At 40.9% G+C, this 27403-nt stretch overlaps 1 protein-coding gene across 1 annotated transcript in view; it reads left to right on the top strand.

Annotated features, from left to right (window-relative positions):
• The first annotated feature begins 3373 nt into the window (after positions 1-3373).
• LEPR (leptin receptor) overlaps positions 3374-27403 on the top strand; it is a 31043-nt gene continuing 7013 nt past the window's right edge. Inside the window, 12 exon segments of the mRNA XM_026854472.1 lie at positions 3374-3413; positions 6033-6341; positions 7042-7159; positions 14499-14704; positions 16554-16699; positions 17395-17539; positions 20363-20659; positions 20835-20952; positions 23858-24057; positions 26033-26181; positions 26407-26566; positions 26657-26739. Of these exon segments, the coding sequence (XP_026710273.1) occupies positions 3374-3413; positions 6033-6341; positions 7042-7159; positions 14499-14704; positions 16554-16699; positions 17395-17539; positions 20363-20659; positions 20835-20952; positions 23858-24057; positions 26033-26181; positions 26407-26566; positions 26657-26739 (1971 nt within the window).

Raw genomic sequence — 27403 nt, 5'->3', positions numbered from 1 at the left:
GGGGGGGGGGGCGGTGGGAAAAGACAGCTTCAGAAGGGAAAGGAAAACTTTCAGTATGTTTTCTGTGCCCAGTGAGCAGGTGTCTGTGGATCACTGGCCGTACTTGTTTCAGGATGTGCTGAAAATGTTTCCCATGCTGATATGCCAATGGATTGGGTGACTTCTCAGCCAGCCTGGAAAGAAAAATGATCTTGCTTTCATTGTTGTCCTCCTTGCTTGCCATTGCTTTAAATTGGGTAGTTTATTACAAGAGGGACTCTCCTTACTGCAGTTTTTTTTGTACAGTGGTTAGCATAGAGAGGAACATACTATTTAGGTCTGAAATTTGAAAGTTTCTGGTACGTAGCAGCAGCAAAGTCGGTGCTTTTGGAATGCAGTATCTTCCGATAAATGTGTTTAAATGCGCCCTGATGCCTTCCATTTGTATGGATACTTCCCCAGCCATCCATAAAACCATTTGTGCTTGCTGTGTTAACTTATTCTCTCCGGGACAGAGCTATAGTTACAAGTTTTAATAATTCTCCTTTATTTAACTTCCTGTTCCCTGTGACTGTTCTTGTAAAACTTGTATTCTTCCTTATAGTGAAGTTAGGACTTCTGGTAAATCCAATATTCTCACTAGTAAAGATACTGAGTAGTCCTGTCCAGTAGTACGTTCATCTTGTTATCTGTGGGCATCTCTTTTTACCCAATTCCTGCACAAAGTTTACACAAGTGATACTGAACTTTGAACAGAAACAGAGCCAATGCTGGTGACATGCAGCTTTTTGATCATGTACAGTACTATTTTTTGTTCATGAATGTTGTTGGAAGCAGGACTGAAAAATAACACCTTTGTAAAACTCAGCTTTCAGTGATGCAATAAAAGTAGGAAAAGAAGATGTTTCGAGCTGGTCTGAATTGTAGTTGTGCTTTTTGGCCCAAATACTGTTAATTATGGTTAAATCAGTGCTGATATCAGAATCTTTGATTGCTCTATCTGGTCATTTTTATGGCAGTGAGAAGTGAAAATGCCTGAAAATGCCTTTATCTTCAGTAGATTACATAATGATAACTTCTCCTTTTTGAGGTGTATGTGGTTCTGGGGATCTGTGCTTGATTTCTTTTCCGTCTACGGTAGGTGTTGGATGGGTGAAACTACCACAGCTGCTTGCTGTTACCACGTTTACCTATTTGGCTTCTTACTTCCAGGAACAAACGAGAGATGTTTCACCTTCTGCTTTGAAATAGTACAACAGAATATTAGTTACCAAAATAGTGGGTTTTTTTCCTTCAAACATCTAGGAGCAGTAGGGCTGAGGTATCTAGGTGACAGCTTTTGCTTCTTGCAGTGTCTATGATGGGAGAGCGAGGGTTGGACCATAATTTTATGGATTATTTAAAGCTTTGATGGTGGAAATTTTTTACTTGTTTTGAAAGTGAGAGCTTTAAAGGATTTGTAATAACTCTGTGACATACTGATAACTGCATAAGCTTTTGAAATATATGTCTGATTTTCTTGTACAACACACAGAAATTAATCTCTGCCATTTTCATACTGGGAGGTGGTTGGGTGATGAACAGCAGATTTTTGTTGCACCTTTAAAAGAGGAACATGGACTGTTTTTCATTAAACCATACATTTAATAGTATGAATAGTGTACGCTTGTGTCAAGTAAATTATTTTAAAAGGGCATTTTCTTTCTTCAGTCAGAAACTTGGGAACTAAACAGGTGACTTTGGTCATAGGCTTTTGGAAATAATTCCAGCCTGTATATTTTTGAAATGACAGCCTTAATAGAAGGTTGTAGCTAGGTAATTCCTCTGGCCTTCATGGCTCACCTATTAGGAGGTGGACTAATGGAAGAGGTACAGGTAAGGTTGGCCTCCTAACAGCTGTGCTGAGAGGCAAATTTTCCTCTGAAGTAGGGGTTCTGAAGCACTGCCTCTGAAATTTTGAGCTTTCCTCTTTTAACTGCTCAAAATGTAGCTTAAAATATACTCATTATATCCCAGGGGAATGGGGAGAAAAGTGGATAGAACTGACTCATTTTGCAGACCAAAATGAAGATGGTCTGTGTTGAAGAAATGGCTTGTCTCCAGCTCCAGCTAAATTTTGCAAGGGCTTTCCTTGTGGGAGAGCTTGCAAAAAAATGAGAATACTGAAATATTGTAACTTCACTGGTCAGTTGTCTTCTGCTTTAGGTAAACAGCAATGCCTGTTGAATCACCTCTGCCTTGCCACGGTCAGGGCTTAAAGCAGCCTCAGGGGCACGGGATGATCCTATCAAAGTCTGTGGTGAGGGCAAAAGGGAGAGGAGGGATAGCTCTGAGCAGAGGGTGGCTTTCCTTATTGTAACCAGATTCTTTGGTTTTGTTGGCAGCTGCTGGTTCCTCTGTGGGACTGACCCTCTGCTCTGCAGGGGCTTGTTGAGGTGCTGCCCTGGGTGACCAACGGGGATGGACTCCTGGTTGTGCACTGATAGGAGTTGTAAGACCCAGGAAGGAGTCACCCTTTTTTTCTCCTTCTGGTTTTCTGTGCTCACATAACGTTTTCCTTCTGGTACAGAGCCTGTCCCACCACAGTAGGCTGTACATCTCATATGTATAAGTAGTACAATACATGCACCCCCAGACTGAAAGGCCAGTGGATTACCTTGCATTGGCACCAGCTCCTTTGGCAGCAGAGACGTTCTCAAGGAAATGGTTCTCAGAAATATTTAAGGAATGTGAATACTTTGGAGGGACTCCCTAAATCTTATTTCTTGCCCCAGCATTCTCTGTCTGACTTGAGCTGTGTATTTTACTAATCATTCAGATCAGAGTAACTACAGCGGCAACCAAAGTCTGTGTGTTTTGCTCTGATATCCTCAACTGAGCTTTTTTAAAAGTATAAAAATGCTTGTATATGGGTTTTAACAGAATTTATATAACTATGGGATGAAAATTTTAAAAACCCACAAAGTACCTGAAATGAAAGAGCAGTTACTGTAAAGTTTAGTGAAGTCTTCACTGCTGAAATGGGTGCCCAAGTGCTTTTGTGTATGCTGCACTTTAAAAATTGAGTATCTTTTGGGCATTTTGTTTGGCTTCATAGTGCCTTTCAGATGACCAAACCCAGAAAGTGAACAATGATCAGCAAAAGCCTGAAGGAATGAGGTACTAGGTAACTCTAATGATGAAAGAAGAGCTGTACGGATTTTTAATTGATATTCTAAGCAATGCTTTTTTCTCAATGATGTTCTGATTTTGTTCTTCCTTTCTGCTTACAAAGGTGTGGATATTAAATTGACTGAAGTGCACAAAAATGAAACCATAGTGATATAATAGACTGACAATTGTCAGCTCTCAGCTAATTTTCTATATGTTTTTCAGATCAGCTCTACAAAAAAAGATGTATTGGCAAATCATCCTGTCTGTGTTTATGCTCTTGGGTAAGTTACTAAAAAAAGTTGGAAATTATGTAGAATGAAGAGTAATCGCCATTTCTGTTTTACAGTGGTATGTCAAGTTATGCTGCTGGATTAGTATCACAACACGCATCTAGAACATACAGAGGACCTGATGTTATCATTGTGTGGAATTGAAATGTTGACACTCTCAGGGTTGTGCCGGTGTGTCTTGTCCCCAAAAGCAGTGCAGCTGGCTTTTAAGATCAGGAAACACCTGTAGAAAGTATGTGATGAGTCAAGATTCATTCAAATAAATGCCCCAGTCAAAAATTGATAAGGTAAAAGTTCATGGGCGATTTGTTTGGTTACCCTAACAAGTCCGAAAGCAGAAGGGAAAATCCCGCTTCCATCAGAGCTTCAAAGTTTCTGTTTATTTTGGCGTAGCCAGGGTGTCATTTTGAGTTTGAGCTTTTTTAGGTAGCTGACATTCCTGCTTTCGTGTGCACAGTGCTGTTAAAGGGTGCTCAATTAACTGCAAATGTCAGATAGAATAAACTGGTTTTCTAATTGGGAAATGTCTGTAACAGTGTTGGTGCATGCTGTTCAGGGACAGCTGGTATTTGCCTTTTGGTTTTTTGATTAAAATAAAAAAAAAATTTATAAATACTTGAAGACTTCTGGTGATGATGCTTAGGGAGAAAGCAGATGCTGTAACCCAGTGTAGTTTCAAAATTTGTGTCATCTTGTATCTTCACAAAAAATGAATAAATCATTAGATTTCTATATCTTTTCTATATATGTATGCATCTTTATATATCTTTTCTGTATACATGTACATTTTTTAATCTTTCTATATATGTACCTTTATCTACTCAATATCAAATAGTGCACTGTTGACATTCTTCTTTTAAATACCTTGTGTAATCTAAATATACTCTGTACCTTTTAATTAGAAAACCTGGATGCCTGAGGGAGTTTTCATTAGACTTCAGAGCAGTTTGCTGCTGTCTGATGGCCTGTAATGATTGCAGGTCACTGTTATCTATTGAGTGGCCATCTCCATCTGATTCCAAATAAGCAAATAGCTGTGGCTGGCATCTTTGTAGCCCTGTTAACCCGGACAAGGAATAAGCTGCTCTTTGAGGGACAGAACTCAGTGGTGGCCTCCTGTGAGTCTGTGTCATGGACAGAACTGTTATACTGTAGCTTATTAACGGGCAGGTAAGAGCTGTAGCAATCCTATGCTAAATGCTTTGTATTGTAGTGCCTTATAGTTCTTTTTATTTTTTTTAACACTTCTGCAGAAGTGGTAAGTAGCTGCACACATTTTGACTTTATAGGATTTAATTAATCTTCTGAGGTTGTCTGGTGTGATATGTGAGGGGGCAGTTGTGCTTTAGAAAAAGCGATGACTGGCAGGAATCTCTTCCCACCCTCCAGCTGACTCCCTGAATTGGGTAGTAGGATAACTGTCTGTCCTGCTTCACAGGCAGTCATGACACTTATTTGTCCTTTTTAAATCATGTGTTATGGACTAAGAGTCTGTTTGGTCAACTGAATGCTCTGCAGGCAGCCAGGAGGCCTAATGAAGCTGATATTTAGAGAGGCACAAACTCTTAAGTGAGAGAGGAGGAAAGAGCAGGACCCTTCTGTGTCAAGAGAGAATGAAACGCTGCGTAGTAACACAGTGTCTGCTTTTAAGGTAGCATGCCCCTACTTCCTTAAAAGCTTGCATTTTGTGTTTTATATTATTTAGCTTATGTTCTATTAATCAGTGCTAGAGAAATTCTGGTTTTCTTCGGCTGTTGCAAGGCATAGAGCACCAATTAATTTCTATCTCATGAACTGCTTAAAATATTTATGGCCTTAGTGAGCGAAAAGCTAAATGCAAAGTGCACAAATGACCCATATGCCTTTCTGTAACTAGAGCTTTAATCTTTGAAATTCATGCGGTGTTTTACAGTAAGCTGTTTCCAAAACCGACATGCTTATCGTTCTCAAATCATTGTTTGTGTAATTCAAGCGCTGATTTACCAAGAAAATGTGGTCAGAACAATTTTGAAGAATCTAAGTCTGATGGAAAAGATTTTTTTTTTCCTACATCTCATTTCCTAGATAATGCCCTGGGGTTGTGAGGTTACATCCAGTAATATATTCTTGTAATACTATTCTTTGGTATTTAACAGTTACAGCATGACTGTGTGTTATATTTACAATGGGATTATTTTTTCTACAGTAACAGAGCTGTGTTGCAAGAGCTGGTTTGCAAGTGCCCCAGCACTGCAGGGGGAGATGAGATTCATCCCTCTATAGTGTTTCAGTTTAGGTTTGGGATTTGCTGTATTTTGAACTAATGTAAAGCAGTTTACCCCAAAGAGATGCTTCCCCTATGGTCTTGGTCTTGACCAATTTCAAGAAGTTAGGAAAATAGAAAGTGAGGTGTAGTGATTTTGGTGGAGAAGGCTGACATCGTCAGTTGTGACGCCAGTTCAGAGGGGATGTTGTTAGTAATTTTTTTTTGTAACTCAGAGGAGAATAGCCCCTGGAAATAGTCCGATTTTTATGTAATCAACATGTTTCTGTATAACCTCAACCGCTCCCTTTTCACTGTCAAGTAATACGAACTTTTTATTTTATTTGTGATATCTTTGATATTTGCAGACTTTCTTCAAATGGCAGTTGCCCACTGTATGGTCCATCAAATTCCTCCCAGAAACTTTACATTACCTTGTATGCTGCTGAATGAGACATTTGTGAGTCCTTTCTCCACTGGAGTTGTAGAGAGCTGGTCTGCTTTGAGGAGGGAGCATGGAGCATCCGAAACCAAGCCTCCCTCGCTAATGAATGAAGAAAGTTTTCTGTGTTGCCTTTGGAGTGATAACAGCATTGATTGTTCTTTGTACAGAGCAAGCATGCAAGCAAGGAAGTTTATTCCTTCAGAAATAAGTATCTCTGCTTCTCAGGAAATAGGTAGGTTTTCAATTTAAGGGCATAAGAAGTTACTACTACTTCAAGAAATGGTTGGGGGTTTTTGTTGTTTGGGAGGTGGGGGTGTGGGTTGTATTAATGGGTATTCTTTTTTATCCAGAGCAGACAACACAGTATGGTAAAATCCTTCCTCACAGAAGTCTGTAGTGGAAGATGAAGGAATTTATATAACACAGTTTCAAAAGGGGGAAAAAAAAAAAAAAAGTTGGCTGTCTTTCTAAGGGAATTCTGAATAAAATATGTAGCGCTGCATATGAGGATGCAAGCCCAGATCTTCAAAGGTGCTTAGACACTATGAGAAATATTTTAAATACTTTTGTGGATATGGGCTCTAAACTCCTTCAGGAGGCGGGGGAGATGGAGAGCAAGTGCCATCTTTTCTGCCTGAATTGTGATGTCTTAGTAAATATCTGTACATGGATTAGGTGGAATTATTCTTTTCTGAGGCTGTTTTTTCTCCCCCTGTAAACCACAGTCTCCGAGCAGTGGAGTGTTTAAGGGCATATACTGCTAGCCAGTTAGCAAGGCTTAGTCGTAAATATTTGCACACTTGTGGTCCAGCCTCACCTTCAGGAATATGTTACTTGTCCTCTCTTTGTGAGTGAATTTTATCCTGGCTCTTCAGTTGGGTTTTTTTGTTTTAATATAGTTCACAAATGTTTAATCCCTTTCTTTTGTTCAGATTCAAATTGGAACATTGAATGTTGGATTAAAGGCAAGCTGGACCTGTTAGTTTGTAGCCTGCGGTTTTTGAAGTTGTACTTGAGAGCCAGCTTGAAGGTTAATCTTTTATATGCTGTGTAAGTACAGACTCTGTTAAATTTGTCACTATTAGCATGAGCAATCTGAAAGCATTTTCTAAAACATCACCGTTGGCCTCTCAAGCTTGCAGCACAGTGGTAGCGTTAGCTTTGCAAGCAGGTGGTACGTTACATACCTTTGTCTTACCTAAAAATGATCTTGGACAGTATGGAAAGTTTATGTTTCTGTCTTTGGAAGAGAAATGGTTGGAGTGGAGAGTCCCCTCCTCTGTCCTTCCCATGTTTCTTAAAATGCTTTAATGAAATCAGTGTTGACCTGCTAAAATATCTTTGCTGTTTGTTGTGGTTTAACCCCCGCTGGCAGCTAGGCCCCACAGAGCCACTTGCTCACTCCCCCCGGCAGGGTTGGGGAGAGAATTGAAGGAGTAAAAGTGAGAACTCGTGGGTTGTAATAAAGACAATTGAATAGGGACAGCAAGAACCATGCACACAAGCAAAGTGAAACAAGGAATTCATTCCCCACTTCCCATGGCAGATGGGTGCCCGGACATCCCCAGGACAGCCGGGCTCTGTCACACGGAACGGTGACTTAGTAACACAAAGACCTTCACTCTGAACGTCCCCCCCTTCTCCTTCTTCCCCAGCTCTATACGCTGAGCACGAGGCCATATGGTCTGGGACATCCCTTGGGTCCGTTGGGGTCGGCTGTGCCGGCTGTGTCCCCTCCCAGCTCCTTGTGCCCCCCAAGCCCCCTTGCTGGTGGGGTGGGTGGGGAGCAGAACAGCCCTTGGCTCTGTGTAAGCAGGGCTCAGTGGTAAAGGAAAATATCCCTGAGTTATCAATATTGTTTCCAGCACAAACCCAAACCACAGCCCCATAGTAGCTCCTATGATGAAAATTAACTCTACTCCAGCTAAAACCAGCAGACTGTTAGAATTTCTTAATTTTAAAGCTGTGATCTTGGTTCTGCCTTTTTTATGCTTTTGACTGTAATGTTCTCTCTCTAGAAGTAATTATGTTACTTAGCATTTAATACAATGCCAAGTGCTGCTCGAATCACATCGATGCCTTTGAGAGACACCCGCCCAGACAGTTGTCAGCGTGGTGAATATTCTCTGGAATGGTGATCAGTGGTAATTGTCCTGACTGGGGGGTGGGCCCGGCTTCTCGACATGACCTGCCTGATTGGATCATAAAAAGATCTATTTGATTCCACTGACAAAACCACATTGTTTTTTCTGAATTGCTGATAGATTGGGAGGAATGGTGTGAATGCACAGACTTCATTTCCTTAGGAAATAGGCTAAACATAGAGAGTTGAATTAGCTGAATTTACAGGTGATGACTTCTGCTTAAAAAGCCAGGTATCACTTGCCACAAATTATCCCTGCATTCAGGGTAGAAAGCAAGTATATTAACTAGTAATAAATATGGTTGTGTAGTTGACGTAATACTTAAAAGCTGAAATCAGATTTTGAGTGGGTTCCCATTTCCAGCGTTCCTCATTAGTTTGATTTCTGAAGTGCCATTACACGTGTGTTTGTGGGAGAAGTAGATCTGACTTTGCCTCTTGTTCCATCCAGTCTCAACTGCAATAGAAAAATCTTTGCCAGCAATTCTAGGCCAGTAATCTCTATATTGCGTTTTTTTGGTATGCCTAATATCCATGGAACAACAGATTGGAGTCCCAGCTGGGATGAAGAGGTTCTTTGTATTACAAAGGGAATTCAGTAAGTGTCGTGCAATTTATGAGAGCAGGCCCTATAGACTCACTAGAGTCCTTGTGGCATTTCTGTATTTGATTACTTTTTGCTGTAAAGGTGAGATGCAGTGCAGTCCCTGACATTGGAGAACTTGTTTCACTCCCTGGGTTTCATACTAATATTTTTCGTTTAGGGTCCCTATGTTATGGGGGAACAGCTAGCAAAGCATTTCAGATTTTGGTAAGGTGACAGCTTTCCCTCTTGGCTTGCTGGTACCTTAACATTTTATTCACATGAGCCAAAATACCTTGAAAACATTCCCAGTTTTAAAAATATGCATTCCTGGCATGTGTTACTCCCTGGGAGTCTGGAGATCGAGCCAGAATTCTCACATATAGGACAGGCAATGTACAAAAATAATGACCTAGAAGAATCTACAACAAAAAAGCTTGTATCCTCCACAGCTTTTAATTTTTTCAGCATTAAAGAAGTATCCTCTTACTTGACACATCCAGTTTGCCTGCTTGTAACTGATACCAAGTTCCTTTGAAAATAAAATGTTTTGTTCTATCCCAAAGAGAGCTATGACAGTATTCTGTAAGAGCCTCAAGCCAGGGTAGTGATGGGGTTTTTACCTTCCCTAGCAGCATGACTTTGGGAGGAGAAAGATTATTCTGAAATTTAATTAGACAAATTAGGTTAATTGCCTACCAAAACTCAGTGATCTCTCCAGTTTTATGTATTATAGGGATGCTGTAAACCCTGATGGTTAATTACATTAACTAAAATCACTTAGCCTTAGGGTTCCTTTCGTAGTGACACAGATGAATGCTCCCAGTTTAATTTTGAGCACTGACACAATCTCTCCTTTCAGCAGGTAGTGATGTATAGGGTGTACTCATATTTCTGACCTCTTTGAAGTCCCTGGGAGGCTCTCCTTTAGTTCTGGGCCTAGGCTCCCATGTTTTTAAGGATAAATCATGCAGAGTGCCTCAAGACTGGTGGCTTGGCTGAGTGCATCAGTTATACAGTGAGCTGTCCTAGAGCTACTGCTACACTGAGATATAATTATTGAAAATCCTTGGAACACCAGACAGCTTTGCTCTGTCAATTCCCGATAAAGGGAGCACCTGCACAAACACAGGATATAGGAATATTGAAAGCAGAGTTACAATGGTGCCCATCTTTCTGATACGCCTCATAATAGCTACTAAATATGGTGTGCTACTTCTGATATCAGAGGAATTGTAGAAGATCATGTATTTCTTCCTAAACCAAATTTGACTGTTGGTTTTTGGTTAGGCGTTTCAATTGCAAGAAATTGAAATTCAGTAAAGACATTCTGCAGAGTCTGATTTAAAGTCTAAAAGTTCACCACAGGGCCACAGATTAATTTAGCATAAGTAACAACACCTGAAGTATAGTTGAATTATGCACCAAAATACAAAACATTTAGGAAGTGTTAAGGTCTAAAAGGACTATCTGTGCACAACTGAAAAGTGTGGTGTTTGGATGGAAAAGAAAATCCAGCCTTGGGCACATGCCCTTGTTGTCGTGTCAGTTACTTCTGTGGTTCAGGGCAGGCAGTATTTTTTTTTTTTTCCTCTTCTGCAGCGTCTCATGCTTTAATCCCATTTTTCCAGCCTCAAGTCATATTGTCTTTGCACATTGCCCCTCCCTTCCCTACCAGCCATTAAAACTTGAAGTCCAGTTCACTAGTTTTCTGTTGAATCTCTGAGTTGGGCTCCAGTAATCTGTTCACACAAGTTCATATGCTTCGTACCTACCTGGTTTTTGCTTACCTCTCTGTGCCAAGACAAATCTTCAATTCTAGCAGCCAGCACTATAAAATGGAATGAGAACAGAGTGTATAGTCACATATTTTATAAGCCCTCCATCTTTCCCTCGCCTCACCAAAACTTGGATCTGGCTTTAGATCTGATCACTGTTGTGTGATGTAAAGTGCTGGTTGAACCAGGATCTATAGCTTCTCTCAGTGGGCTGCAAGTGTGATGGAAAACTCCAGTTTTTAATAGCCTGTTGCTTTAAGTTTACCCAAAATTTATCCTCCTCTTCCACTGAATGAAAGCACCGACCTCTCCTGAACTTGTGAGGGCTTTGTAAGCGTAAGATGCTCTAAAGTCAGTATCTATAGTTTAGGAACAATGGTTATTCTGTGACTGGATCATCTGTAGCCAAACTGAAGATGACCGGTTGCTTGTGCAATCCCAGGCTGCCGCAGTTCCCCAGAACACTTTGCTTTTCTGTTGTTTTGCTTGTAATTAGCTCTCATACATTTAGCCCAGGCTTGACAATAGGGAATAAGTTGACGTGGAGGCCCCTCTTGACTGTGTCCTCCATCGATGCATTCTCTTACCCCAGTCCCTGTGAAATCCAGAGCTCATCACCCTGTTTCCTAGTCCCTGGATATCTTCCTCTGGGAGTGGACCTGGCATCTGGTAACGTAGCTTGGTCTCTCCCCTTGCTCTGCCCTGGTTGCCTGCAGAGGCAGGGAGCTGTGAGAGATGTCTGCAGCATAGATGTGAAATACTGGTAATTCTCTGTCACAGGGGGTGGAAGGCCTGCCTGGCGTGGAGCCACAGGGTTTCCTCCAGTTACACTTGCAGTCCTACACGCAGCATTTTGTACAGGAAATAAATGGAAAGGCTTGTGCCGTGGGAGCAGGGAGAAACAACAACCTGTGCCTGTTTACTTCCAAATAAATGGCCTCTGAAACACAGTACTGGCACAACACAACATGGGCAGGAGCTCTCTAGCAATTTTTTTTTCCCTGTATACACAAGTGGTCTTCTGGGTGCAGTTGAAAATTAGAAATTTTTTCAAAATTCTTGACAGTTAAAAATTGAAATAATTATTAGGAGAAATTGAAATAATGATTAGGAGAAAGATGGGGAGGGTGGTGTAGTAGTAACTGCTTTCCAGATAGATCACATTAAAGACACTGTTTGATGAGACGACTACATTCTTATGGATGGATTGTGGGGTTTTTGAGACTAATAAAGTCTGTGAGCAACAATAGAAGGCAGGGAAACTTAAAAGAAAATTCTGTGAAGTCTTTGAAAGGAAATTCAGGAGAAGGAAGTGGAGCCACAACTGTAAAAACAAGAATAGTCCAAGTGATTTAAAAGCTGTATGTCTGCCAGATATCATCAGCATAAGGTTCTATAATTCCCATGTCTGTGACTCCTGGTAAAAATTGTTTTAGGAATGTCAGTACTGACTGACTGTAAAATAAGTTTAAACTGCATATTCATCTGTATATATTCATATAGAACCTACGTAGGTTATGGGCTCATTACTTCAGAGTACAGGTGCTACAAGGGAATAGCGTTATTGAAAATCCTTTTGTTACCAGCTTCAAAGAGTGTCCTAAAGACAAGGTGGATGTATAATGTGTGTGTGTTGATCCATGAACAACGAGAGGAGTGGGGCCACGATCCAGGGAGATCCCCGTGGTTATGCTGTGGGGTCCCTTGCGGCCTCAGTCAGCACAATTTGCACGTGTTCTTCCCCATAACTCATCAGCCCTTTGTTTGCTTCCAACCTCTCCTCAGCTTTTGACCTTTCCTAAGTAGGGCAGATTATGGTAACCAGATCAGTGAGTCACACCCATTTCTCCCGTGCTCTACAGTCCATTAAATGTACTGTATACCAAGTTGGCTAAAACCAAAACAAGGAGAAAATTTTGTCCTTTCTTCTCCTCCGATGTAGAGTTCTCTGCCCTCCCTGAATTAGTGTTACAGTGGGTCATACCAACTGTAAAACTATTTAAAACCTTTACAGAAAAGTTCTTAATCTATTAACTTCAGTTTATTTCTCTGAATTAATAAAACCCTTGCTATACAGAAATAATTCCAAAATTACTTACAGAACAATCCAAAACATAAGCTTTTTTTTTTTTTTTTGTAAGGATGAAATGTCAAAAGCAGGAAAGAATCTGGGCTGGTTTAACTGTCAGGATTTGTCTTGGCTTTGGTTCTGTGAGAAGTTTGGCCACAAAGTATTCACACTCTTACATTCACTACCTTAAGGAGACCTGTGTCACTGAATACCTGCAGCACATCATTATGTGTGGCTGTGTTTGAAAGAGCCCAGAGAATATCTGTGAACTAGAGACGGGGATGAAGAACACTTGGGGAACTGCTGATTGCTCTCAGTAGAGAAGCAGCTTTGTGCCCACTGTGTTCTGTGTTTCATAAATCAAGAATCGTTTGTCTAAAGTCACTGGAGATTAAAAACATGTATAAAAGCGTAATCATACACACGAGGCTTGCTCTAAAAATGCCAGTAAAACATACCTGAAAAGCATTGTTGTACTGATGTGTCCATGGGCAGTAGTATGGGTGGTCTTCATGCTGCTTCTTCAAGTTGACTGAAGGAAAATTGTGTGTGTTCTAGACACACAAACTAAATGTCATGGCCTGTATTTCAGCATGAATGCATATGTTCTTTTTGTATCCTACAAAACGTTTACTAACATCAAGTGACATAATGCATGTCTGCTTGTATCAGTATATGCTGCTTTGTCATTTATTTCATTTAAAATGTGTTGAAATCATATTAGAAAACCTGATTAAACTGTTTATGAAACATATATTATGCTCATGCAGCTATTAGTTGTTTAAAACTTCAAAAGTTTATCTTAGACCGTACAATTTTTGCAGTGGGTTCTGTAATCAAAAACTGTTTATGTTAAACTCTCAAGGAAGGAGTGTTAAAAGAAATTAAAACAAAACAAAAAAAAAAGGGCAAAAAAAAATCCCCTTGAAACGACATCTGAACATTCAGTCAAAAATAGTCCCATGAGCTTTACTCTAAGAGGCAATAAAAGCAGAATCAGTGAGTTACTTACTAAATACTTTCCATGAGCCTGTCCAAGACAACAGTAGTAATGTGTGTGAGTAAATAATTTGCTTTCCTAGGAAACATCAGACTATCTAACAGACAAACATGCTGTACATAAAAATAATTAAAGCCTTATCTTGGAATTAACTACACAGTGTTAAGACTTTTGAAGAATACAGGTGTTTTTTTTTTTTTTTTTTTTTTTTCTTTTTCCCAGATACCATAAATTGTTGAAAATACGTATTAAAATGTGTTATGAATGGTCGAGTTCTTTAGCTTTTAGTTATTCCAAAACTTGTTTTTCACTTGAGTGATTGTCTTTGATTAATATATTACTTGTAATGCTTAATTGTAGCAGAAGCTGGAAGCAATGTTAAATTGTTTAGATTTTATTTCAGTGCCTCATGAATAGGAATTAGAACATAATCTCTACGGGGGTGGCAGAGCTGCCAGTTAATCCACCGTAAGGTAAACTAACTTCATGTGCCTAAGAAGTATCTAGTAATAGTTATCCTCAGGAATCAGAAACTAGTCTGACTAATATCATCTAGTATTGTAGCACATTTGTTTTAAAGTCAAACCTTAGGAATACTTGCAGTGAAATCATCTTAACTACTTTACTTGAAAACCAATTAAAAAGGGGAAGCAGCAAAGTAAAAGCAATTGGTTGCAATCACTGCCTTTTTTACTGTTTTCTTTTTTTTCCTCTTTGTAAATAAACCTTATCCAGATGGACAAACTCTTCTCTGTTGCGATATAGAAAGAAATACCGTCTCGTTTGGTTCTGTGGTTTGTTTTTTCCCTTGCAGATCAGAGCTGTCAGTGGGAGATGGATCCACGAGCTCTCTGAGGGGGCCTGTCACGGTTGCCGAGTGCGACTGTAGGGCGTATGACGGGTGTGAGTGCCTCGTGCCTTCCCTGGGACTCAACTACACCTACATCCTGTGGCTGAAGGTGATGGCTGATGTGACACCTCTGTGGTCACCTTTGATGTCAGTCAGACCCATAGACATAGGTAAGTATGACCTATATTTTAAACCTTTTTTCCTGGAGGACAACATCAGGATGTCTCCTCTGGAGCAGGAGGGCACAGACAGAACAGGAAGAGGCTCGCCGGTGCTGTCTCGCTTGCTCAGGGTGGTGCTGTACACATTTCTTAGCTGCCTAATGCCTGTCTGGGCTCTAGCACAAAACCATACTGAGCAGAGCCCAGGCTGTCGACATACCCGAGCTTCCGTTTCTCATCAGCACCTCTCTGTGCCTGAGGCTGGGCCAGTGGTGGAGTTTATCTGGCTGTGTTGCTGAGGGCTTAAAAAGTGAGGGGAAAAAAAGCTGTTCCTGAAGTGACTTAGCAAATAAACCCATCTCTTTTCTCAAGCAGCTCTGTCATCCTGATGCTTTCTTCCTTAGACATACACTACCAGCATTTTCCAAGTTGGAAAACATTCCTCTGTATTTAATCAAGTTCAAACTATACTGACATTATGAATTTGAGACGTTTTGCTATTCAGTATGCACAGTTGCTGCAGAGCTTGGCAGATTTCTAAAAGGCAGGGATTCTGTCAACTGCAGGGAAAAAAATAGAAATTTTATAAACTTCTTCCAAACTGCTGGGCTTTGCAGACAGAATAAGTTAAAAGTCTCCATGTGGACTAGTTTTGAAGATGAGAGGTTGCATTTTTCATCATGCTGCTTTTAAATTCTGCTATAGGCAAAAATTAAAAATTCAGAGTGGTGTCTGCCAGTATTTAAAATGACATAATTAGTTTGTTCTGCTTAGTGAAGTCAGTTTTAAAAATGCATAATATTAGTATATGTTCTGCCAGGATTTAGCTCAATTAAAAATCACTTTGAAAGTAAAATGATGAATGCTTGTGTAATGTAGAGTCGCACTTGCTTATAGACGATCTTAGTAGAACAGCTGGCATCAGTAGAACAGACATCATTATCTGTATTGTAAGATTCATGAAAGTGTGATGTAAAAGTTCCTGACTTTTGTTATAAAAGCTATGCCTCCTCCCAAAACACTTCCTGCTGGTCTTCATTAAGTTAATTGCTTTGAGATGGTATGTAAGTAATACTGAAATAGGATCGGACATAGCATAGTGAATTTGTACAGAAAATAATAGCAGGTATTTGGTAAACTGAGTGAGATTCCAGACAAACTCAGAGCTGTGAATGAGGACAAGGTCAACCAACAGACACTCTGCTTACACAGTGATTTGAAAAGGTCTCAGGAACAGGTCAAAGTCGGATCTAGGTTCCTTGCCTTTGTCTGAGGGAAGAGTGAATGTAACCCTGATCATCACTCTGTTGCCCATCGTTTCCCTCTCCAGAGACTTCTCTTCACCCTTGCGGGAAATTCCTGAAACCCACCATTTTTACTTTGCCCTAGTGTAGCTCTCCTTGGAGACCTTCTTTCATAACCATAATAACTGTGGAGGGTATGGGAGCATTTAGAAATTCTTTGTGTACAATATGAGGACATTTTCCTGTCTCCTAAGGAGACATTAAATTGCTTTGCTCAGCATTTCCATCCCTCTCACTCCTCTTTTCAGCAAAACAAATAAGTTAGTGCTTGGTTGCTGGGAAGAATCATGGCCCAAGGCAAGAAATTAATGTCATTTTAAAGCAAACATTAGGTCAAACAGCATGTCCTGATAACTCACTAACAGTGCCAGGGTACACTTCTCTGGCGATATTACACAGCATTACTCTGTCATACACTAACTGTAGAGCAGCTCTTGGAAACTGAGTGTAAAGAATAGGTGTGAAAGAGACTTTTGAATCAGTAAAGATCCGTTACCACCAGTAGTGGTGGGCAATAAAGTTAGTGGTAAACTTGTCAATTAATTTGTCTGCAGTAAAGCCTGAACCTCCTGTGAACCTGCATCTAGAAATGACAGAGAAAGGTCAAGTGAAGGTCTGCTGGTCTGACCCTGTGCTGATGCCATACCCACTTCGGTATGAAGTGAAGATCTCTGCAAATTCAGGTCAAAATGCTTGGCAGGTGAGTCAGCTCTGTTTTATGACTGAGCGGTGGAGGTCGGTGGGTCTCTTCCAGAGCCCAGGATTTCTTACCCCCTCCTTGTCCTTGGGCAGTGGCTCTGGTGGCTGGTGTGGGGAGCTGGGCCTGGAACACTGGTTTCTCCAGAGCTGGTGTGTCCAGCAGAGCCTGGCAAGTGCCAGTGGAGTGTGGTGGAGCTGGCATGCTGGGCTGTGCCCCTGTTACTCCGGGAGAGCCACTGCCTGCTGGTGGATGACCTGTCTTTTGTTGGGCCATACAAACAAACCCCATTCTTTTTGGATAAAATGCTAGATTCTGTGAAATCTAAAGGCAAATATTCTATGAAGTCTAAAGGCAAAGCTCTCTCAGCAAACCCCAAGTTCCATGATACATGTGTATGTGTTTAATATTCATAGCTTTTATTAGCGAATTGCTTTTTCTGTCGCTACCATGCAACTGGCTCTAGAATAAAAAGCAGCTGCTAACTAGCAGTCCATAATGAAATAACACGTTTTCCACAGAGGTGTGCAACCTCTACCATATTCAGATTTAGAGTAAATTTAAAAAAGCTTTTTTTTTTTTTTACCCAACTTGCTACCTAAAATCTACTCTCTAGACTAATCTGTTTTGGTTCCTTCTGTCTTTTTCTTTTTCCTGTTTCATTATACAACAATAATGGCTTCTGATAATCCTGACAGGTGGTTCACGTTGTGCTAGAAACCTCCCTGGCCATAGACAGCACACTGTTTGATTCGTCATACTTAGTTCAAGTGCGGTGCAGGAATCATCGTGGTCCAGGGTTCTGGAGTGACTGGAGCACACCGTATCCTCTCAGCTTGGGAGGTGGGTCACATGCAGTCGCTTATGTGCAGGAAGAAGTCTTTTGGAATGGGAATGATTTCCTAGTTTGGTTTGTGGAATGAGTACTTGAGAGCATGCGTTACACAGGGAGTGACAGTACACATCAGTTGGGCTGAAAAATCCTGTGGCAGTTCTTTTCCCTTCTGCTTCTCTTTCTGCATGGGTTTGCCTGTGATGCTGCTCTTTCCTCTGTACAGGACTTGCATTTGAAGAGTTCTGGGCTAACGCATGTAGTCTGCCCAGTCAGCTCCACGACACCTCCTTGTCTGGCCCTGTTGCTCACCAAGCACCTGTTCAGACCCAGAAAAAAGCTCTTTTTCAAAGAGTTTTTCCATATCAGAAGGCAGTTGGCAGCGTTTAACCTCTAGTCAATACAAGATTTTTCTCCCAGTGCTTTCTCTAACTTTTAGTTTAGTACGAGGCTTTGTGGCTGAACTAGCGCAGAACAGTTTTGGGTTTGTTGGTTTAACATAATCCATCTTGGATTGTTCTGCTGAGCCCCGTTCATAAACTGCATAATAGCCCCAGTCAGTCGGTTTTAAATGCTTTTTTAAAGCGTGTGGCTTTAGTGTTAAGCATATAATCTTACATGCTGTAATCAGTTTACTACCCAAATAGGGTGAGTTCCTGACGTGTCGCACACAGTAAGAGCTCCCCTGGACAGGGTGAAGGGCTCTTACGATTTACTGAGCTCTCTTACACCGACATAGCTCCTGCTAAAGTGATAGGTTTTATATGGCTCACTATTCACGGACATGTAGGAAGGGAAGGGAATTTTGTCTGGCAAATCCTTTATCAATTATCCAGATTCACTTTGAGCTGCTTTGGGTCAGCCTAAAGATTTCAGGATTTTTTGCATCATATTTTTCCATGTTCTGCTTATGATTAACAGGAAGTGTTTTGGTCTGTGCTGTCACAGGCCTCCTGTGAACTCTCGCATGACAATGCTAGAGCTTTACTCCTGCATTTACACACACACCTGCTTACTGTGTGCTAAGAAGTGTAATGTATGTACCTAAATCAAGTACCAAGGGCATCAGTGAGCTCTGCAGGAGCTCTCTTCTGAGAAAGCTGGAAACACACAGACCCCCGTGGCAATTGAGCATGAAACACAGGTTGTCTGGTTATATTGTAGACTAGAGGCCTAACTGACCCTTAGTCTCTTGGATTTATATCTACATATATATAATTTTTTAAAAAAATGTGTGTGTGTACATATGTATATAGAACTATATAACTTTTGAGACTTTTTGGGGGAGTAAATACACATGTTCTCTCTCACACACATATACACATATTTTCAGGAAGGGTTTAGGAGTGTATTGAGAAATCTGGATGTAAAAGAGGTGCGATAGATACTGGTTGTTTATTTTTTTATTAAGCCTGTTACAGGATGTGTAATTGTATTAAACCTACATCTCATCAGCAAATAAATCCCCTTGTGACAAACCTGATGGCAGCATAGAGGGATTAATTTCTTTCTTCTCTGTGGGAAGCTCGAGCTGGCACGTTGTGCCAGTGGCTGGTGTTGTGCTGAGCTGGGGGAAGAGCAGGGGAGCAGCAGCCTTGCCTTCACGGCAACACATCGACACCCTGAGAGTAAACCCTGACATCAGGCACTTAACAGTTTTGTACAGCTGACCCGTTTGTGTTCTCATTTCTATTTAACGTTAAAGTCTTTGGCGATGACAGTATTGCTAGTCTCCTCTGCTAGCTGAGAAACCATTATTTTTGAAAAATCCTGAAAATAGCTGATGTGCTTCCTCAACCATGGAAAGCAAACCTGACCTATTAAGGATTTTCCTGCTGGCTTTGGGTTGATCTTTGGCAAACTGTTCCTTTACAGCAGGTGTATAACACCTGTAGCTTCCCTCGGGACCTGACTCATTGAGGCTGAGCTTATGTGTGTTTACACGCTTTGCAAATCCAGTGTCTTTATGCCTAGGTGAATTACTGACTGTGTCACTGCTGCCATTTGGTATTAAGTACACTGCTGAGCTTGTAAAACAAGTTTTTGAGACATTAATCTCCTGCTGACTTCCAACAGGAGCAGGAGTGGTAACTACTGGAAGGGTTCATTTTTTTTGTTTGGGTTTTTTTTTGGTTGTTTGGTGGGGGCTTTTTTGTTTGATTGTTTTTAAATTTATTTTTTTCTGTCCCCTCTCCCCCGGTTCTGAATAGCAATTCTCTCAAAATCTAATGCTTCAGCTAACATGATTCCAACATCCTTGCAGGGCTCAGAAAGATTTTACTTTTTTCCCCAATGCCAAATATCGTTCCTCTCTTATTTGGATCTTCTCTCGCTTTTATCTGAGGACAATATGATGATTTTAAATCTGTGGTGTATGTGTCTGTGAAACAAGTTACTTTCTGGGTTGTTGCAGTATTTAAATAGGCTGATCTGATGGTTTAAAAAAAATGGCCTGAGTAAAAAGCAGCAATGTTAATCTAGTTTCCCAAGATTTCATTTCCAGGAGCCCATATGATTCCCTGTTTCCCCTGTGCTGCTGTGTATCACTTTCACTGTACCCTCCAGTGATTTTCTGCTCATTTAATTCCTGTTTGCCTCAGGATGTTAAAGATTATGTTTATCAGAATTTAAAAACATCAGTTACAGAGGGAGACAGTCACGGGCTTATTTCCCTATAGTTGTTAATAGTAATTAAGAAGTAGGAAATTTAGAAATACAACTGGATGATAATAATAATAATAATTTTCTACTGACATATGCTTTTATGCTTTTTTTTAAATTCAGATTCTAATCTTAATGGATTTTTTTTTTCTTTTTCTTCCCCTTCTGTGTAGCTGAAGTCCTGTACTTCCCTCCTAAGATACTGACCAGTGTTGGTTCTAACGTTTCCTTTCATTGCATCTATAAAAACAAAACCAAGATTGTAGTGTCCAAGAAGATTGTTTGGTGGCTGAATTTAGCAGAAGAAATCCCAGAAAGTCAGTATACGCTTGTGAATGATCGTGTAAGCAAAGTTACTCTTTTCAACTTGAAAGCAACAAAACCTAGAGGAAGTTTCTTCTATAACGCATTATACTGTTGTCACCAAAATAGGGAATGTCATCATAGATACGCTGAATTATATGTAGTAGGTAAGATTCCAGATAATTTTAAATTATAATTTTGGTGCATTTTAATTTAGTGAGGTCAGAATATTTCAATTTTAACCTCCAGTTAGCTTTTATTGAGCAGTTATGACTTGTAATGCATTTTCTTTGTATAAACAATTATATCTTTATTAATAAAGTTTCAACGTGTTTTAATTAGATGTGAATATCAACATCACGTGTGAAACGGATGGATACTTAACTAAAATGACTTGCAGATGGGCTGTGAACCCGAACACTTTGCTCCTGGGGAGTTCCTTGCAGTTAAGATACCACAGGTAGGTATAGCTTTTAACTCACTCTTTATGTTTGAAAAGCTTTGTCCTGGAGTTACACAAATCATGCTGAATAGATGTGATTATAAAATGTGCTCGGTTTCTGCAAGCTGGACTTTTTCCCAGCTGGAACTCCAGAGGTATTAACCACATGTGCAGAAAGGGAACCATAGATACTCGAGTATGTAACGTGCATTCTATTTTTGATGTTTTCCAGTGTTTGTAAAGCCTGTAGATGCTGTTTGGTCACCTTAAAGTAGATGTGTTTGCTTTTGTCAGTTAAAAAAATTATTCTTCTAGTTGCTTGTGTCTGAAAATTGTAAGGAAATAAGGAAAAAACCCATTCACAGTGAGAGTGACGGAGCAGTGGCCCAGAGGAGCTGTAGAATCTCTGTCCTTGGAGACTTTCAGATCTCGACTGGACAGATCCTGGGCAGCTTCGTCTGGCTTTGAATTTAACCCTGCTTTGAGATGGAGGTAGGATGTGGGTCCTCTTCAGGTCTCCATTCAATATTCGATTTTTCTATAATTCTGTATCTTTTTTTCTATATACAGACAGTAGATAAAAATACAGGGCTGGAATTGAATTTATTCCAGATAGAAAAATTCTTGCTTGTAAAGAGAGAATCAGATTTTAGCTCATAAAATGAATATTGCCTTATGAAGGTAGAGAGCAACTCTTAGTTTTCATGGTTTTGGTTTTGGCCTAACTTGTTTTCAGATAGTTGGTTTAATTTTGTCTGTCTTTGGATGGAGCAGGAGAACTGGGGTGTGGTGTGGAGCAAACACATTGTTGTCTGCAAAATACAAACCTGGTTATTAAATCAGTGGTAGGATCATCCTTATCTTCCTTCATGTGCACAAACATTGCCTGTTACAGTAATGTTTTACCACAAAACTGAAAAATCCCTTTGAGTTATTAATCTGTTGAGCTTTGGAGTTTCCTAGAACCATGTTAGTCTTTACATAAACAAGATAGACAGACAGACAGCCCTTCCTGAGGAAGAATTCTTTACTTTTACTGCTCTGCTGGACTGGATATTCAGAAGTTTTGGCAAACAAGCTTAAATTGGCCCTGAGGGCCTAATCCTTTGGAAAGCTGGACTGTCTCCTCTGTTGGAGGTGGATTGAAGTTTTGAACTTTCATAGTACCAAGGTGAATATTTCTCAGGAGTCTGTGGACTAAAGTAATAACTGGAATGCTTGAGATTTCAAGCGGAGGGAGGCTTTTAGGGTAGGATTAATGACTAGCTGACTGCTAAGGTAGGTTTTGTTTTGACTGTCTTCACAATGGGAATATAATGAGTGTCCTGCTGAGCAGAGAGCTTGAAATAAAAACTGTGCTGCTCTTGCCATGTTTACTGTTCCCACTTTTTCACTGTTCAGGTTTAGCTAAGGGTCTTGTGTTCTGATATAAACTGATAAACTGTACATTTCTTACAGTGTTCCTGCTAGAGCAGCGCATGTGAATACAGACTGAAAATGCTTCCCAGATGCTGTATTTATGGCGATCTTTCTTTTTGTTCTCTTTTTTTTTTTTTTTTGGTTTGTTAATAGCAAGATCTGAAAGAGGAAAAATTTAAAAAAAAAAAAAAAAAAAATCATGGGGGACCACATGAATGTAGCGACTCCCAAAAAGTTGAAGACTTAAAAAAATTGTAGTTATGAAAACACCAGTATCATTTGCATAACATTCTATTGCTCGCTGGGAGCAAAAACACAAAAAGAATTTGAACGTTTACAAGCTTGAAACCAAATGAGATGATCAGGTTTTTTCATTGCCCAAGCTCGATTGTAAGAGGCACCATAAATACACTGGGGTTGGTAGCGTTTGCTTCGACGTGGGCACGTCTTCATGATGCAAGTTGGAAGTCAGATGTGTTGCATCCACATGAGACACGTCAGGTTTTCCAGGAGCACACAGCTATTCCTCTTAGTTACTGCTGCAGTGACATTTTACAGATGAAATCCAGGGCTTACAGTAATGTGGTGTGATAGCTTTGCTGCTGGTGTTTTGTTTTCGTTGGGTTGTTACTACTCTTCCTCTACAGTCAGTGCTGCCAACAGAAACAGTGCAGAAATGATCATCCAGCGAAAGCAGAGAACGCTGAGCTAAACCTTCAAAGCACAAGGCACCAGTTTAATCAGTGTTGGCTATGCCGGCGGGAAGAGGAGAGATTCAGCTAAGTGTAACCTTTGCGGTTCAGCTGAGTAACTAATACCCGATCTGGCCACGCTCACCACACAGCTGAGCCCTGCACAAGCTTAGGAGAAATCAGGAGAAATGTGAAAACTTTCCTTTCCATCGCTGATAAGATGTCCGGTGCCATTTTATCCAGAGTCCGGGTCTCCTCTCTTCTGTTGCCAGATGCGTTATGGACTGTATGGGGGATTTTAATGCCACCCTCCCAAATGGATATTTTTAGGGGATTTCCATCCCCTGGAGACTTCACTATGCACGTCTGATGGGTCTGTGGGGCAGCTTCCCCCTGGATGGCAGCTGGTATTTGAAAAGGCCTATTCTTGGCTGGAGGTCTGCCTTGCTATGCTTGTTGCTCATACATACCACTCAAGTTACATGGTTTATGAGTATTTGGAGATGCCTGCTCTTGTCATACCCATTTCTTCCTGTTGTTAGCCTCATACCAAAAGATTTTACACTGGGGAGAGCTTCCACGTCCTATTTTCTTCAGACTAAGAGCCAAAGCTTTGAGGATTAACGCTGCAGTGTTATTTATCCATTTAGTGCAGATGCAAGTTCAAGATCTGTCCAAATAATAATCAGAAAACCCCAGATGGTTCCAGTGACACCATTTGTTTTAATTGCTTTCAGAGTTCTATTTTACTGATGCCATGAGCAGCTTCTAGTTGACATTTATTAATTAAGTGCTGTTTTCTCTCTTTTAAGGAGCAGAATTTATTGTTCTGACTTTCCAAGTACTTCTCCAAAATCAGAGGTGAAAGAATGCCATTTACAGAAGAATCATTCCTACGAATGCACATTTCAGCCGATTTTTCTTTTATCCGGATATACCATGTGGATAGAGTTTAAACACTTACTAGGAACTCTGGAGTCTTCACCAACTTGTGTCGTTCCAGCAGATGTGGGTAGGTTGAGATTCGTGCACGTCTTTCTTCACTTGTGACCTTGGATTTCATTCCTTATACGGTGTAGGTAAAGTACTTCTTCACAGCATTTTAAATAAATTAGATTATGGAAAGAACATAGAAACCTAAGAGCTTTGATACTGCCTTCTGAAAGAGGTTGGATTAAATGTTATTTCCATACATTTTGCTCAGCACAGGAGCAGATTGTAACTGCAGCTAATACCTCTAAAGTGAAACATCCAGTTTTGCATGTTTATCCTCTTGGGTGTTTTGCAAAGACACCTGCAGAAAATGCAAGTATTACATTCAAAAAGGCAGCCTCATTTTTAAGGTTCTCTGATTTTTCTCAAGTCTTCAGTTAGTTGTTAAGTTTATACTCTGATCCAGTGTATTACTTACACAGTTATGTATTTGTTTAAAACCACAGGGACTGTTCATGCCCTTGCATGCTTTTGCAAAGCTTCTTTTGTGACAGCAGATCCCTTAAATTTGTATAAAACCAAGAGGCAGGAACAGTGTCTTGAGTGTTTTCAGACACTGCGAAATGTCCAAAGCACATCTCATTATCTGGTCTGTGACTCAGAGCATTCACTGGACTCTGTGATTTTTGGACACAAATGTGAACATATGTAGAGGGAAAACATGGCAGCTCGACCACAGAGGCGCTACAGGAGATGAAGCAGTGTAATTAAATACATCTATTCTGGGTGGGGGAAGCACGCATATGGAGAATGTAAATTAAAACCAAACTATTCTTTGCATTTCAAATTTTAAATAGAGTAAGCAAAAGTGAATGTCACGGGAAGGAAAGGCAAAGTTCAGCGCATCACATCCAAGTGGGGTATGGGAATTATTCTTACTGTTAATTTGGTGGTTTCCAAGGTTGCCCCTGTCTTGTTCAAAAAGGAGTTTTTGTGCACTTTTGACAAGCAAGTTCACAGACGATGAGAGAACTGTTGGGTGTGGGCGAGGAGGGTGGTGGGAGGGCTGGTGGGTGTCTGTGCTTCGGCAGTTTGCCAGCAGGGCCTGGCACCTCGTCACACGGCGGCTGCGGCCCTTGGCCCTGCTCTGCTGGGCAGGGGTGCCAGCTTTATGCAGTGCTGCCCACCGAGGAGTTCTAGCAGAACTTTACAAGTCTGGTTTATTTGAATCACCACTTTAAATAAAAAGCAATTAATAAAATTTTCCTACGCTGGATGACAGCTGCTCTGTATCATAGTAAACCATAACATGCTCGTTCTAACCCACCCAGAATTTAAAGCTTATTTAATTTTCTTGTTGTTTTCTCCTCATTCACCATCTAATTAGTCAAAACAAGTTTATTCTAACTATGCTTTGTTAACAAACTAGGGCTTTGTGGCAGTCGTGTTCAGTCTGCTGGAGAAGCTCAATTTCATTGGAATTTCCTCTTAGTAAAACAAAAACTTAACTAATATTTCCACTAATCCTTAGTCTGTCACCATCCTTCCCAGGAGCTGCATGGCTGCGCTGTGTGTGTGCTGCTTTCCGCAGGGCTGCAGCCCATCACTGCCAGGCCCTTGGGACCAGGGGAGGTGCCAGGTGCTGGAAGCAATTAGAAACTATTGTGGTTTAAATTAAAATGAAATGTACGGAAACTTCCCCATGGATTTATTTAAATTTTTTAAAAATAAAATCTGTATTCTGTAAGAAACTTTGGTTTTGACATTTCAACTTAAGATTTTCTCTGGTGATTTTAGGTTGGACCAGAATCAGAATGAATTTCCCTTTAGACAAACGTTGCCTTTCTCAGTCAGCAATGCTTTTGTCCGCAGCGACGGGGCTGGACTGGATTGGTGATTGTTACGTTTGTGTTACAGCCTGGCGTTCCTTGGAATAGCAGAGGCCATGGTGTGCCTGCCACCCTCGGGAGCGAAGAAAGTAAACCACGATGGTTGGATTTAGTGAGAAATGTCAGTGCAGGCATAATAATTTTTTTTTTCTTTCAATTTTCTAGTGAAGCCGCTTCCTCCGTCCAACGTTAAAGCAGAAATCACCAGGAATGTTGGGCTGCTGAATGTGAGCTGGACAGACCCACTATTTACAAACAATGATCTTAAATTCCAGATTCGGTATGCTGTGAACAGGAAGGAGATCGCATGGGAGGTACTGTCTTTTGTCATCTAGATTGAAGCGTGAATTGTTGCAGTTCGGTGGGTTAGCTGAGTTTTGTGGAATTTGTGGCACGCAGTGAATCACAGTTATAAGCATTTGCATTATCTAGCAAAGGAATATTACTGATTAGGCCGCTTTCTCATTGGATTAATTCTCAGGGGTTTGGACTCTATCAGCCTTTTGTTCTTACTGTAAATATTTTGTCTTCTCTTACAGCTTTATGAAGTTTCAAAAGCACCAACAAGATCAGCTGTGATAAAAGTTGAGAAACTTTGTGTTGAGTACGTTGTGCAGGTCCGGTGCCGTGAGCTGGATGGGTGGGGTTACTGGAGCAACTGGAGCAGATCAGCCTATACACTGGTGAAAGATATCAGAGGTACGTGCACTTTTGGAGGGTGCTTTGATGGTCTATCCAGTTCCAGACCAAGATTTGACACTGTTCTTTCAAAACTCTGTAAACTTGCAGCTCCCTTACAAGGCCCTGAATTTTGGAGAATAATTGTGGAAGATCCGGCAAGGAGGCAGAAGAATGTTACGCTCCTGTGGAAGGTGAGAGCACTTACATTTTGGTCTTTCATTTTGATCCAAAAACCATAGGTAGAACTGCTACAAAGGGAGGGTGAGAAGCACATACGGCCTTGGGGGGAAGCTTGGGCAGTTGCTGGTTTGGGGACTTTATTAGGGACTTCCCTTGGGATAGGGCTTCTTTGGTGTGGCTGCCTCCTGCTTGGCTAATACCAGGGGCAGGTGGAGGTCGCTGGTCGATACTGGTTGTAACACTGTGATACAAGGTGAGATGGTTCTGCCCGGCTTGACTGTACTCCCTTCTGCTGCTGTTACTTCCCCCTTTCTGTTTTTATTCTCTGTAATCTTCCCTGCAGCCAGCTGGCACACATTGACCTGATTTTGTACCCTAGTCATTACCAAATTTACAGTTATGTAGTAGGATAAAAACTTTTCTAGTGCTGCGTGGTTGCTGTGGGTGGTTGAGAGGTAGGTGCGGCTCAGCACAGTGGCAGGAGGCATGTTTCCAGCCTTGGGAAGCTCCGGGGCCAGCCCTGAACCCAGCCATTATTCCTGAAACAATGGCCAGCAGGGACAGGGAAGGGACCTTACCCCTGGGCTCGGCACTGGTGAGGCCGCCCCTCGATGAGTGGGTTCAGTTTTGGGCCCCTCACCCCAAAAAGGCCATTGAATGACTCGAGCGTGGCCA

Source organism: Athene cunicularia, assembly GCF_003259725.1.
Source record: "Athene cunicularia isolate RWA chromosome 8 unlocalized genomic scaffold, athCun1 chr8_part1, whole genome shotgun sequence".
NCBI classification, from domain to species: Eukaryota; Metazoa; Chordata; class Aves; order Strigiformes; family Strigidae; genus Athene; species Athene cunicularia.
This window is presented reverse-complemented; position numbering and strand designations above follow the sequence as displayed.